Below are 12,042 nucleotides of genomic sequence, written 5' to 3'. Positions count from 1 at the left end.
GCAGTCCCCGCGGGGCGCCGGCAGCCTCGGCCCCAGCTCGGCTCCCGCCACCCGCTCCGCACTCACCATCCGGGGCCCCGGCCGCCGCCATGATGATTGTGTACAACCCCCACCGCGCCCGCAGAGGCCGCCGGGAAGGAGCGAGCGGCCTGAGATTGGCCCCCGCGGCAGCCCCTAAGCGTGCACAGGCCGGCCGGAAACAGGTGGCGGTTTCTATGGAGACCCGCCTCCTCCGTTTCCCCGGCCCGGCCCCTGCCACGCTTTAGCTTTCCCGAGATGAGGGGGGCGGGTCCGAGAAATAGCCCGCTCGCCGCGCTCTGCCCCCTAGTGGTTGACGGCGGCGTCGGCCGTCCCAGGGGGCGTGGGCTTTCGGACTAAAGGACCTTTGCCTTTAAGGGGCGGGGTTGAGCCCGCTTGGCGGGGGCCGATTGGCTGGGAGGTGTGCCAGGAAGTGACGTAAAGAAGCCACGTGTGGCTACCGGCCCGCATGGCGGCGCTCTGGAAGAGGGTTGTGCAGCCGCGGACAGTGCCCGCGGCCTTGGCTCGCCCCAGGGGATGGCGCGAGGCCAGTTTGGGCGCCGATCTCGGGGGTGCCGTACGAGTGCGGTTCGCCCCCAGCCCCACAGGTAACCTGGGCGGGCGCGACGCTGCGGGCCTCGACCCCGCGCGGTCCCCGCCCCCGGAGCGCTTCTCGGCGCATCCCTTCCGGGTGTCCAGGGCCGGGCGGGGAGAAGAGGCCGAGGCCGAGGTGCAGGAGCCCGGGCTTTGGTTATGGCCTGCGGCGTCGCTTTCAGTCTTTTTCTTCGTGCGTTCGATAAAAGCGTATTCAGTATGATCTGCGGCGTGCGAGGCGCCGGGCTGCCGACGCCAGCCTCGTAGAGGGGTCTTGGTGACGCCGCCCGGTGCTGCGCGCGTGCCGTAGGAGCGCCACCACCGCCGGCGCTTGCACGCGCTGGGGCCCCTGCTCTCGAGGAGCTCATATTCTAGTGGCCCGGCAGACGCCTATGAAAAATTGTACACCGCGTGTGATGACACACGCCTATAACCCAGCCTTCTGAGAGGCCGAGGCAGGAGGGTCGCGAATTCAGGCTCAGCTTGCGCAGCAGGTGCGACACCGTCTCAGAAAGAAGGGGAGGGGTCGGAATGTAGCTCCGTGCTACGGTGCCAGCCCTGGAAAAAGCAAGTTTAGAGTCACATGTGCCGCGCAGTGTAGCCCCATGAAGCGCTGTAGGAGACCCGGGGTGAGACGGGGTGCTCGAGAATGCTTTCCTGACACGCTTTGGCTGAGAACCAAATGTCAATAAGGAATCGCTGCTGGGCCTGTTGGAGCACCCCTGTAATAACCAGCACTTGGAAGGCTGAGGCAGGAGGATTACCGTGAGTTCAAGGCCAGCCTGAACTGTAGAGTAAGGCTTTGTCTCATAAATAAGTAAATAAATAAAACCCCAAAACAATAAAGAATCGCCTTACGTGAAGCCTATAGAAAAAAACTGAGCAGGGGCTGGGGATTTAGCTCAGCGGCACAGTGCCTGGCTGGCAAGCCCGAGGTCGTGAGTTTGATTCCCGGTCCCGGAAAAAAAACTAAAAAAAAGAAAAAAACTGAGCAAAGGGGATGTCAACTACAAAGGCCCTGTGGTTAGTGTTGTTGGAAGCTTAGCAAGCCAGAACGGAAAGAGGCCCATTGAATAGCCCCACCATCTACCATGCTAGCTCCCAGCACTGCTTTCTTTTTTCCCCTTTCGTGACAGAGCCTGGCCTTGCAGTTCAGGCTGACCTTGAACGCACTGTGTAGCGCAGGAAATCCTCCTGCCTCAGCTTCTCAGTTGCTGAGATTACAGGTGTTCACCACCACACCTGGCCCCACTGTTCTTGTCTTATCAAGGTTAATATCAGCCCTCTTCACCCTGAGCATATTTTACATTCCATACCCCAGGATCTGCAGATAAAGATCTTTGTGGCAAAATCCCAGCTGGCACAAATGCCAGAATTTGGGGAGCAGACATGACAGCACAGAGCAGTGCTTCTCCAGCCACCTGTGCTGGAAGCTGGTTTTTAATTTCCAGTTGTGGACCAGTATTTGTGTAAAGTCAGTATAAAAGAAGTTCTAGAAACATGAAAATGTTGCAGACATACAAGATACAAGTCTTGCAAACATGTTGTAATAAAAGCTGTAAAAACCTATAAGCCTATTTCTGTTTATTTTTTTCAAAAGACAAAATGACGGTAAATTTCCAAATCTGTACTCTCTGTTTCTGTGGTACCTGTTGTCGCCTGGCAGCCGTTTGCACTCCAGCACTAGACTGCCCACTTTCCTTTGAGGGGCGCTCACCAAGGGTGCCAAGGCCTACGATTGTCTAGATACAAGTTTCTATCGCCCATCCCTAGATGGCAACTTGGGCAAATTACCTAACTCTCCTGTGCCTCAGCTTTGCCGTCTTGTCGAGCAGGGCTAATAATAGCACCTGTGGCATGGATTGGAGTCCGCACAGCTGAGCCATTTAGCAAGGTCTGATCCAAGTGGAAAGCATTTAATAAAGGGTGGCATCTATCAGGGTACTTGTGATTCACATTGCCTTGCTCATGTGTGGGAAACGCCCATGCGGGAAATGCTGCTGACTCCAGCCGGAATTACAAGCAACGTAGATCGGCGTAACAGCTGAAAGTAATCGAAGGTGTGTTTCAGTCAGCATGTAGCTGTCACAGCAACCCCATTGTAAAGGAGGTTCCTGCTTTTTTTCTCCCAGTACTGGAGTTTGAACCCGGGGTCTTTTTTGTTTTTGTTTTGGGGGGGGGTTTGGTTTTTCTCCGGTACCGGGAACCGAACTCATGACCTTGCGCTTGCCAGGCAAGCGCTTTTGCCACTGAGCTAAATCCCCAGCCCCTTGAACCCGGGGTCTTAACACTGAGCTACATTCCTACCCCTTTTTACTGTTTTTTACCTTGAGACAGGCTCTCGCTAAGTCACGGTGTAGCTCAGGCTGGTGTTGACCCCAGTCCCGTTGCCTCAGCCTCTCCAGTACCGGAATTACAGACGGTGCCACCGACCCCCATACTGGAAGGTTACTTTGTTTTTGTAAATCTTCCGACAGATGAAGAAATTGAAATTCATAAAAATTAAGTTGATTGCCCGAAGCATGGTAACTATTAAATGATGGATTGGCTTCCAGGTGGATATGATCTAAGAGGCCTCGTTTTCAGCTGCTAGGCCTGTCCTGGGACTCTGGAGCCTGTGCCGTTGAGTACAGCTGCTTTTGTGGTGGCCTTGCAGTAATCAACCAAATGTCACCCACACAGTGTGTTCAGCTAGGGTCTGCCTGACCCCAGAGGAGGGTTCCCTGTTCTGTGGCCGCACCTGGGAATGCGAGGGGCTCGTTGTGGAGACTCGGGCCTGGGCTGGGCCGAGCAGAGTAGGGGGTGGGGAAAGAGTAGCCCTGGGAAACTTGTTTTCAGTCAAGAAAGGTGAAAAAAAATCTTATGAGTTCTAACTCTGGTAAAGTAAAATACAGTGGAGTCAAATACTGCTTTTGGTTAGTTTTTATTTTGTTGTTGTTTTGAGACAGGGTCTTGCTATGTAGTTCAAGGTAGCCTTGAACTCACTATATAGTCTAGCCTGGTTGCAAATTCAAGGTACTCCTCCTGCCTCAGCCTCCTAAGTGCTGGGCTTGTAGGCATGCACCACTACACCTAGCTAAACACCAGTTTTAAATACTAACCAAGGTGTGGTGGTGCAGGCCTGTAATGCCACCACTCAGGAGGCTGAGGCAGGAGGATTGCTGGGAGTTTGAGGCCAACATGAGCTACATAGTAAGACCCTATCTCAATAAATAAGATTTAAGAGTACAAATCTTAAGGAGGCAAGATCCAAATTGTATGCTGTAGATAAGAGTGTATGGAAAATGTGATTTTATAGTATTTTAAATTTGTTTTTTGACCAGGTGTGGTGGCACACGCTTGTAATCCCAGCACTCAGAAGGCTGAGGCAGGAGGATCTCTTGAGTTCTAGAACACCCTTGGCTACATAGTGAGTTCAAGGCCAGTCTGAACCACATAGCAAGACCCTGGCTCAAAACAATAAAACCAAGAACTTCGTTTTTCACTTGTAATCAATCAGTACTTTTTTGGGGGCGGGGGTCTTTTTGAGACAGGGTTTCCCTGTGCAGTTCAGCCTGGCCTTGAACTCACTTTGTAGCCCAGGCTGGCTTCAAACTCATGACGATCCTCCTGCCTCAGCCTCCCAAGGGCTGGGATTATAGGCATGCAGCACAATACTCGGGCTTAATTTATTTTTTTGACCAGAGCATATTAAGTTTGCATGAGTTAAATATATTGTGATGCAGTTTCATTAAATAATCGTCTGCTTCTCCTTGAGGTGAAACTTGGCCAGAAGAGGACGATGAGCACGTTTAGGGAGAGTTGCGGCATTTTTGGGAGATGACTGCTCTGCAGCCGGGGTGGGCTCCTACTGCAGCGTGAGGGACTAAATGAGGCTGCCAGCCTGTCGTCTTTAGTTCAGTCTGGCTGGCTGGATACTGGCCAGAGGGGTAGGACAGACGCAGCCTTTGCTCGGTCTTTTCTGTTGGTTGGGGCGCTCTGTCACGAGCAGAGCTCATTTTCCCTCTCTTGTCTGAACTGTGCTTTTCTCCTGCCAGGCTTCTTGCACCTGGGGGGCCTCCGCACCGCCCTTTACAACTACATCTTTGCCAAGAAGCACCGGGGGAGCTTCATCCTGCGCCTGGAGGACACGGATCAGGCTCGCCTTGTGCCCGGGGCGGCGGAGAACATTGAGGACATGCTGGAGTGGGCCGGTGAGCCGGGCAGGGCAAGGACCCTGCTCGAAGGAAGGAGCAGGGAAGGGGGCTGTATCTCTCACGGGCTCCCGGTGGAGACTTGGGAGCTCCTGGCGCAGTGGGTGAACCTTAGCTGCCTGGGGTGGCCTGCGCCACGTGGGAAGGTGTCAGGGCTCTCTGAAGCCAGAGTCCAAGGCTGTCTTGGTGTTCCTTTTCCCTTTCTTTGTTTTTTTTAAACAGTAGCAAAGTTTCTGTGTATTAAAGAAAGGAGAACACAGGCTGGGCAAAGCAAGTCTGGGCCAAGTAAAGGTAGGAAAATGGAGAAAAAAAAATTTTTAATGCCCCTACTGCAGAAGGTGGGCTACAGTGAAGAGACACAATGGCTGGGATCTGTCTTCTCATCTCAGAACTCAAACCCATTTTCTGTGGGGACAGGCAGGAAACACAGCCGCTGTGGAAGCTGGAGGAGCAAGGCTTTGGTGCGCAGGAAGAAGTCGGGCTCCCCAGAGGCGGCAGCACCTCTGAGCTCCGGGCCCTGTGGTCCTGGGAATGCTGGCCCCTCTGGTCCAGCCTTCTGGGTCCAGGAGGAGCCAGCAATCTAGTGTTCTGGGTTTTTTTTCCCTTAATACTTTCCATTGTCAAATCTGGGCTCCATTTTTTTTTTTTTTTTTTTTTTAATTTTTTAAGTACACGGTAAGAGCCACACAAAATGTGTACAGTCTCTCAAGTCAGTCTCGTGGGACTTTCAATCCTGAGAATAGCTCGCCCCAGGGAGAACAAGGAGGTGTGTGTTCGTGTTTCCTGGATGAGGAAGCCCCTCAGGACAGGCATAACCAGTGCAGGTTAACATAACCAGTGCAGGTTAACAACCTTAAGGAGAAAGCCCGAACTGTTTTGAGATGTAGATTCTGTCTCAGGTAAATTGTTCACCTGACTCAGTTCCTCGGGGCAGAAACCTGTTTTATTTCTAGCTTCTCCTGTGCGTGTTAGCACACACTCATGTGGGGTTCATTGAGTGAAGGAGTTTACTCAAACGGATTACTTACTGTGATGCAAGTTTCGTTCCAGGTGGTGGGGACAGTGAGCAAAGACCCAGCACTCAGTGAACAGGGAGAGACAGATAAGCAATTCATTCTTTTCTTTTTGGTACTGGAAATCGAACTCAGGACAGTATGCTTGCCAGGCCGGCGCTATGCTGCCGAGCTGTATCGCCGGAAAAGAATTCATTCTTAAGGTGGCAGTAAGTGGGGGTAGAAGTTGTGGGGTAAGGGTAACAGGTTAGGGTACTGGGCTGAGGAGTGCTTTTCGGATGGCTTGTTCTCCTCGGAGGAAATACCGGCGGAGGCGCGCGAGTGAAGTGAGGGCTGGCCCTGTGATCACCTGGGGGAGGAGCGTTCAAAGCAGAGGCCGTGGCAGCCGCAGCCGTCGCGTGGAAAGGAAGTGCAGTACTGCGTGTATTTGAGGAGGGCCGGGGGCCAGCGTGGCCCAACGGTGAGCACGTGGGGTGACTGGGGAGCCATGGACAGAGAGGCGGCTGCGGTAGGAGTCAAACCATGCCGTGTACCTCCGCTCACCAGCTTACTTCTTCCCCCTGTTCTGGTTGCGAAGGGATGGCAAGCGTGTGGAATGCATTCCGCAGCTGGGGTCGTGGGAGGACGTAAACTCGGGAGCCACAGCGGCGCTGCAGTGCCGTGCAGGCCAGAGCGAGGACTTCAGCTCCTGGCCTGCTCGCTGCAGGTCGGAACTGCTGGGCCTGAGGCCGTAGGGCCACCCTCACACGGTCCCGCTGTGTGCTGGGGCCTGCGTCGCCGCTGGAGCTCTTCCCTCCCAGCACTCCGGCAGAGCAGAGGCCAGGGTCCAGGTACCCTGGGGTGGCTGACTTCGGAGCTGCTCTGTTTGGGAGTCACTCTTTTTATGTTTTTAACGTATCATTCACAAACTTTGAAATTCACCATCTTGAATTCTACAGTTCAGTGATTTTTACTGTACTCACTTTGCTGTATGTCCACCACCAATCCCAGAACATTCTCGCAACTCCAAGAGAAACCCTGTACTCACTGGTAGTCACCTTCCCCGGCCTGTGTGAGCGCCAGTCTGCTCCCTGTCCCTGTGGGTTTGCCTCCTCCAGGTATTTCACGTAAATGAGGTGATGAGACGTGTGGTCCTTTGTGCCTGGCTTCCTTCATTTATCATGAGCTCCGTCTGGCTGGTAGCATAGACGAGTGAGCAGATCCTCACGATGTAGCGTACCGTTGTGTCGATATGCTACATTTCCTGTATCCATCCACCCAGGGATGAGTATTTGGGTTGTCTCCACGTTTTGGCTCTTACGAATAAAATTGCTGTGACCATTTGGGTGCAGATTTTGTGTGAACATGTTTTCAGCTCTTACAACTTTCTGGAGTCACTTTTAAACTTGCAGCCGTCCTTCTGCCTCAGCCTGTGAAATGCTGGGATTATAGGCATGTGCCACCATGCCCAGCTTTCTTTTTTCATTTTCTTCCAGTACTGGGGAATGACCTGAGGCCCTTTACACTTTAAAGAGCCTTTCCCTGCCATGTGTGGTGGTGCATGCCTGAAATCCCAGCACTAGTGAGGCTGAGGCAGGAGGATTCCCATGAGTTGAAGGGCTAGCCTGGGCTACACAGTGAGTTCAAAGCCAGCTTGAACTGCATAGCAAGACCTTGTCTCAAAAAACCAAAACAGAAAAAGAACCCATCCCTTTTTAATTTTCATTTATTTATTTATTTGTTTAATTTTTTTCTTGTCATTTTGAGACAGGGTTTTGCTATGCACTTCAGGCTGGCCTTGAACTCACAACGATTCTCCTGCCTCAGCCTCCCCGAGTGCTGGAATTACAGGCATGTGTGCCACCACACCTGGTTTTGATTGATTGATTGGTTGATGGATTGATTAAGATAGGGTCAGGCTGACCTTGAACTTGTGATCCCGCTGCCTTAGCCTCCCGAGTGTGGGATTGCAGATGTGCACCACCGTGCCCAGCTTCTGTTGTTAGAGTCTGACTCTGCACGGAAGAACTCTACACCTAGTGCCTCTTTGGCACGGTCGCCTGTGAACCATTTTGACATGACGATGAGTGTTGGATGTTACGCTACCTACAGTGCTGGGTTTAAAAAGAAAGCAAAGGAGCACAGTGCCTGGGAATGGCTGCTGTGCGTCCAGGGGCTGTCGTCTGACGGTGGTTCTCTGCCCGTGTCCCAGGCATCCCTCCTGACGAGAGCCCGCGCCGGGGAGGTCCTGCGGGGCCCTACCGGCAGTCGCAGCGGCTAGAGCTCTATGCGCAGGCCGCAGAAGCACTGCTGAGGACAGGAGCTGCCTATCCCTGCTTCTGCTCTCCGCAGCGGCTGGAGCTCCTGAAGAAGGAGGCCCTGAGGAACCACCAGACACCACGGTAGGAGCCCAGCCCCCGGGGGCACCCCAAAGTCGAGTGTGTTTGTTGTCTACTGCTGCAGAGTCAGTGCAGTGGTGAGACAGTCAGGCTTCTTGGAGATGCCTAGGGGCTTGGTAGAGCTCGCGTCTGGATGTGTCGGGGTGGTCAAGGAGGTGTGACCCGGTCCCTTGCCCTGTCCTCTGGGCACCGTTTCGCTCTGCTTCCTGCCTGCCTGAGGGAAGCATCTTTGCTCTGCCACGCCCTCTGCTGCGATGTTTCTGCTTTAGAGCCAGACGCCTGTGAACCACTTTGACAGGGCCATGAGTGATGGAGGTTACAATATATTCGATGCTGTGTTAAAAGAAAAAAGCGCAGTGCCTGGGAGTGGGTACTGTGTACATCTTAGGTGATGAGCACGGACTGAATCTCCTTAAACTGTGAGCCAAGTTAAACCGCTCCTCGTTGAGGTTGTGGGTGTCAGGTATTGTGTCGGCAGCAGGAAGGCTCGCGGATACACCCAGCCGTCTACACTGTTTGGCCTACAGTTTCTGTGCGTCAGGCACCTGGGCACAGTTCTCTGAAGAGGACTGCAGCGGGCAAGTGGGAAATTCAAAGGGAATTTTCCTCCTTGTAGCTCTTTCTTACCTTCATTTGGTTTGTTTCTTTGTTTTTTTGAGACAGGGTCTCACTATGCAGTTCAGGCTGGCCTTGAGCTCACTTTATAGCCAGGCTGGTCTCGAACTCACAACGATCCTCCTGCCTCAGCCTCCCAAATGCTGGGATTATAGGTGAGCGCCACCACGCCTGGCTCTTACCTTCATTTGGAAAGACCTTTCCTAGAACCTCGGCCCGCCCTACCCCCTAAGTGCATTTTTCTTTGACTGCTGATTAAAATATGATTCTATTCCTACCTGAACTGGTCACTGATATCAGGTGAGGGCATTGCAAGATTGACTGTGACAATCATCATTCAACCCCTCAGGCTAAGCATTCTGGCATTTGCTCATTAACAAGGGGAAAGGAAAGAGTAGCTGGTTAGTGGGTTAGTGTCAGGTTAGACCCCAAGTAGCAACCAAGAGCACCGGGACAGGCAGGACTGAAGCAAACGGTGGTGTCCTTATTTCAGGCCGGTGCAGCTTGGCCAAGGGCGAGAAGGCAGTTGGCCCCAAACAAAGGAAGGGGGCCGGCTTTATAGATTAGTTTAGGTGTGGGAGCGGGAGTTCCACCGAGGAAGATGAAAATTTAAGTTTCTCGGGGTGATTGGTGGGCCTGGTGCCTCTGGGGGAGGGAAGTGCAGGAGGACATCCATGGTGCTGACTTACAGCGTGGCACTCTGTAGACTTACGAGGTTTCCCGTGAGCCTGAGAACCAGGCCTGGGAACCATCGTGGTAAACAGATTTACCTTAGTCTCTCGAGCTGAGTGAGGGGCTTCCTGTGTGAACAGCCTGGCTGGCTGGCGGAGTTCTTCTCTTCAGGTTGGGTGGGGTGTGTGTGCGGGACCTAGCAGACACTAAGCCCTCAGTGTCTGCCCCACCATTATCTCACTTGGTTTTTCCACACGACCGCCTTGTTACCCTCCCCATTCTAGACGGAGGAAGCAACTTGCAGAGGTAAGTGGCTTACTCGGGGTCCCCGAGCTCTCAGAGACGAAGGCGGGGCTCCTGTCCAGCAGCGGTTCTCGTAGCTGCTGTGTTGCCTTGCTTCCCAACAGGTACGATAATCGGTGCCGGAACCTGAGCCAGAAGCAGGTGGCCCAGAGGCTGGCCACAGACCCCAAGCCTGCGATCCGCTTTCGCCTGGAGGTGGAGGCACCGGCGTTCCAGGACCTGGTGTATGGCTGGAATCGGCACGAGGTGGCCAGCGTGGAGGGGGACCCGGTCATCCTGAAGAGCGATGGCTTCCCTACGTACCACCTGGCCTGTGTGGTGGACGACCACCACATGGGCATCAGCCACGTGCTGCGGGGCTCCGAATGGCTCACCTCCACCTCCAAGCACCTGCTGCTCTACCAGGCGCTGGGCTGGCAGCCGCCCCACTTTGCCCACCTGCCCCTGCTTCTCAACAGGGACGGCAGCAAGCTGTCCAAGAGGCAAGGGGACATCTTCCTGGAGCACTTTGCTGCTGCTGGCTTCCTACCCGATGCCTTGGTTGACATCATCACAAACTGCGGCTCGGGGTTTGCAGGTACCCGCTCATCCGCGCAGTTGTGGCGGCAGGGGCTTCGCTGTGGGCAAGCGCGCTGTCAGTCCCAGCCTGGCCCCTGGCCGCCACCTGATCTTAGACGAGTTCATGGTGTTATCCAACAAATGTTAATCAGGCCGGGCAGCCTGTTGAGTGCTGGGCTCCAAGCGGTGAGAACTGTATGCGTAGCCCCTGGCCCCAGAGAGCTGAAAGTCTCGGTGGCCTCCTCCGCGCAGCGGGAGTAAGTGGCCACCTCTTCAGTTAGGATCTGCCGAGCTCAGGAGCGTGAGGCCGCGGCGCAATTCCTGCCACCCAGTAAGCGCAAAGCACGGCTGCTGCGGTTACTGCAGGTACACAGGTGTGTGCTCGGTCAGCAGTGTTAGCAGTGCCACTGTGACTCCAGCTAACCCTAAGCCAAACCCTTGAGCCCGGCCCAGGACGCAGAGCCCAGGCTCGGAAGAATCGGCGTGCAGTGGGATGGCGGCTTGCGGCAGGAATTTCTGCAAGCGAGGCAGTGGTGGCCCGTTCACTGTTCATTCTGTGCTCATGTCATTAGCCCCTAGAGTGTCCTCGAGGGGTAGGCATTTGTTATCCCCACTGTGAAGAAGGCGTTGTGAGGCTCAGGCTGAGTCACTTGCGGACGTCACACAGTAAGGGATGTGGGACTAGTCCTGTGGCTGACCGCAGTGCCTGCCGACCTGAAGCAGCTGCCAGCCCTGCAGTTCCCAGCGGGGCTGCGCTTTAGAGGGAGCTTGTAAGGTACACGGACCCGACCCTGCTCAGAGCTGGTCACATCCACATCTGAGGTATAACCAGGCAGTAGGCCCACTGTGCTTGTAGCTTGTGTATTTTAGGATAGTGAGAATTGATTTCACCTGAGTGTTTTTAGATTGTTTCCCATAGTGACGTGACAGAATCCTTTGTGGCAATGAAAGCTCATTTGGGCCCTTGATTTATAAGTAGCTGGAAGTCAAATCCTTCAGGTCAAAGTAGAGCGACTCATTCACTGAGCCTTCCGTGGGTTTAAAAGTGGGCAGGAGAGCTGGGCATGGCAGTACCCACCTGTAATCCCAGCACTTGGGAGGCTGAGGCAGGAGGAACATGAGTTAGAAGACAGCCTGGGCCACATGGCAAGTTCTAGAACAGCTTGAACTATATAACCAGATCTTGTCTCAAAAGAGAAAACTGGACAGAGCAGGGCATAGTGTACACATCTGTAATCCCACTACTTGAGAGACTGAGGCAGGAGGGCCACAAGCTTGAGGTCAGCCTGGATAACCTAGCAGGGCGGTCCCAAAATTAAAAACAAGCGGGGCTGGGGGATGTAGCCCAGGGGCAGAGCAGGTGCAGTCCCCAGTACACAGCAGGGGGCACGCATGGTGATTACTCAAGTCCCAGCACTCAGGAGGCTGAGGTGGGCGGATCCTGTGAGTGCAGGAGCTAGGGACAGCTTGGGCATCAGAGCTAAACTCTGGATGCGCATCTCAAAACGAAAGTGAAGGGAGGAAGGGCGGGCAGAAGCTGAACAGCGGGGTCCTCGCTTACAGAGAACCAGATGGGCAGAACCCTGCCTGAGCTGACAGCGCAGTTCGACCTGGCCCGGATCACCTGCCACTCAGCCCTGCTGGACCTGCAGAAGCTCCCAGAGTTCAACAGGTGAGGGGCCTGGGTCGGCGGGGCCT

At 54.1% G+C, this 12,042-nt stretch overlaps 1 protein-coding gene across 4 annotated transcripts in view; it reads left to right on the top strand.

The window, feature by feature from the left end:
• The first annotated feature begins 444 nt into the window (after positions 1-444).
• Positions 445-12,042, top strand: part of Ears2 (glutamyl-tRNA synthetase 2, mitochondrial) — a 30,132-nt gene continuing 18,534 nt past the window's right edge. For 2 of the 4 annotated variants that reach the window (XM_013504807.1, XM_013504806.1), the window contains exons 1-5: positions 448-626; positions 4,650-4,805; positions 8,010-8,199; positions 9,891-10,363; positions 11,908-12,016. In XM_013504807.1, the coding sequence (XP_013360261.1) occupies positions 488-626; positions 4,650-4,805; positions 8,010-8,199; positions 9,891-10,363; positions 11,908-12,016 (1,067 nt within the window). In that variant the 5' untranslated portion in view covers positions 448-487. Of the gene's footprint in view, positions 627-4,649; positions 4,806-8,009; positions 8,200-9,890; positions 10,364-11,907; positions 12,017-12,042 lie in introns of all 4 variants that reach the window. The other 2 variants (XM_013504808.1, XM_005405096.2) reach the window with 2 other exon arrangements.

This window comes from Chinchilla lanigera, unplaced genomic scaffold (assembly GCF_000276665.1).
Source record: "Chinchilla lanigera isolate Chin_1 unplaced genomic scaffold, ChiLan1.0 scaffold00092, whole genome shotgun sequence".
NCBI lineage: Eukaryota > Metazoa > Chordata > Mammalia > Rodentia > Chinchillidae > Chinchilla > Chinchilla lanigera.
This window is presented reverse-complemented; position numbering and strand designations above follow the sequence as displayed.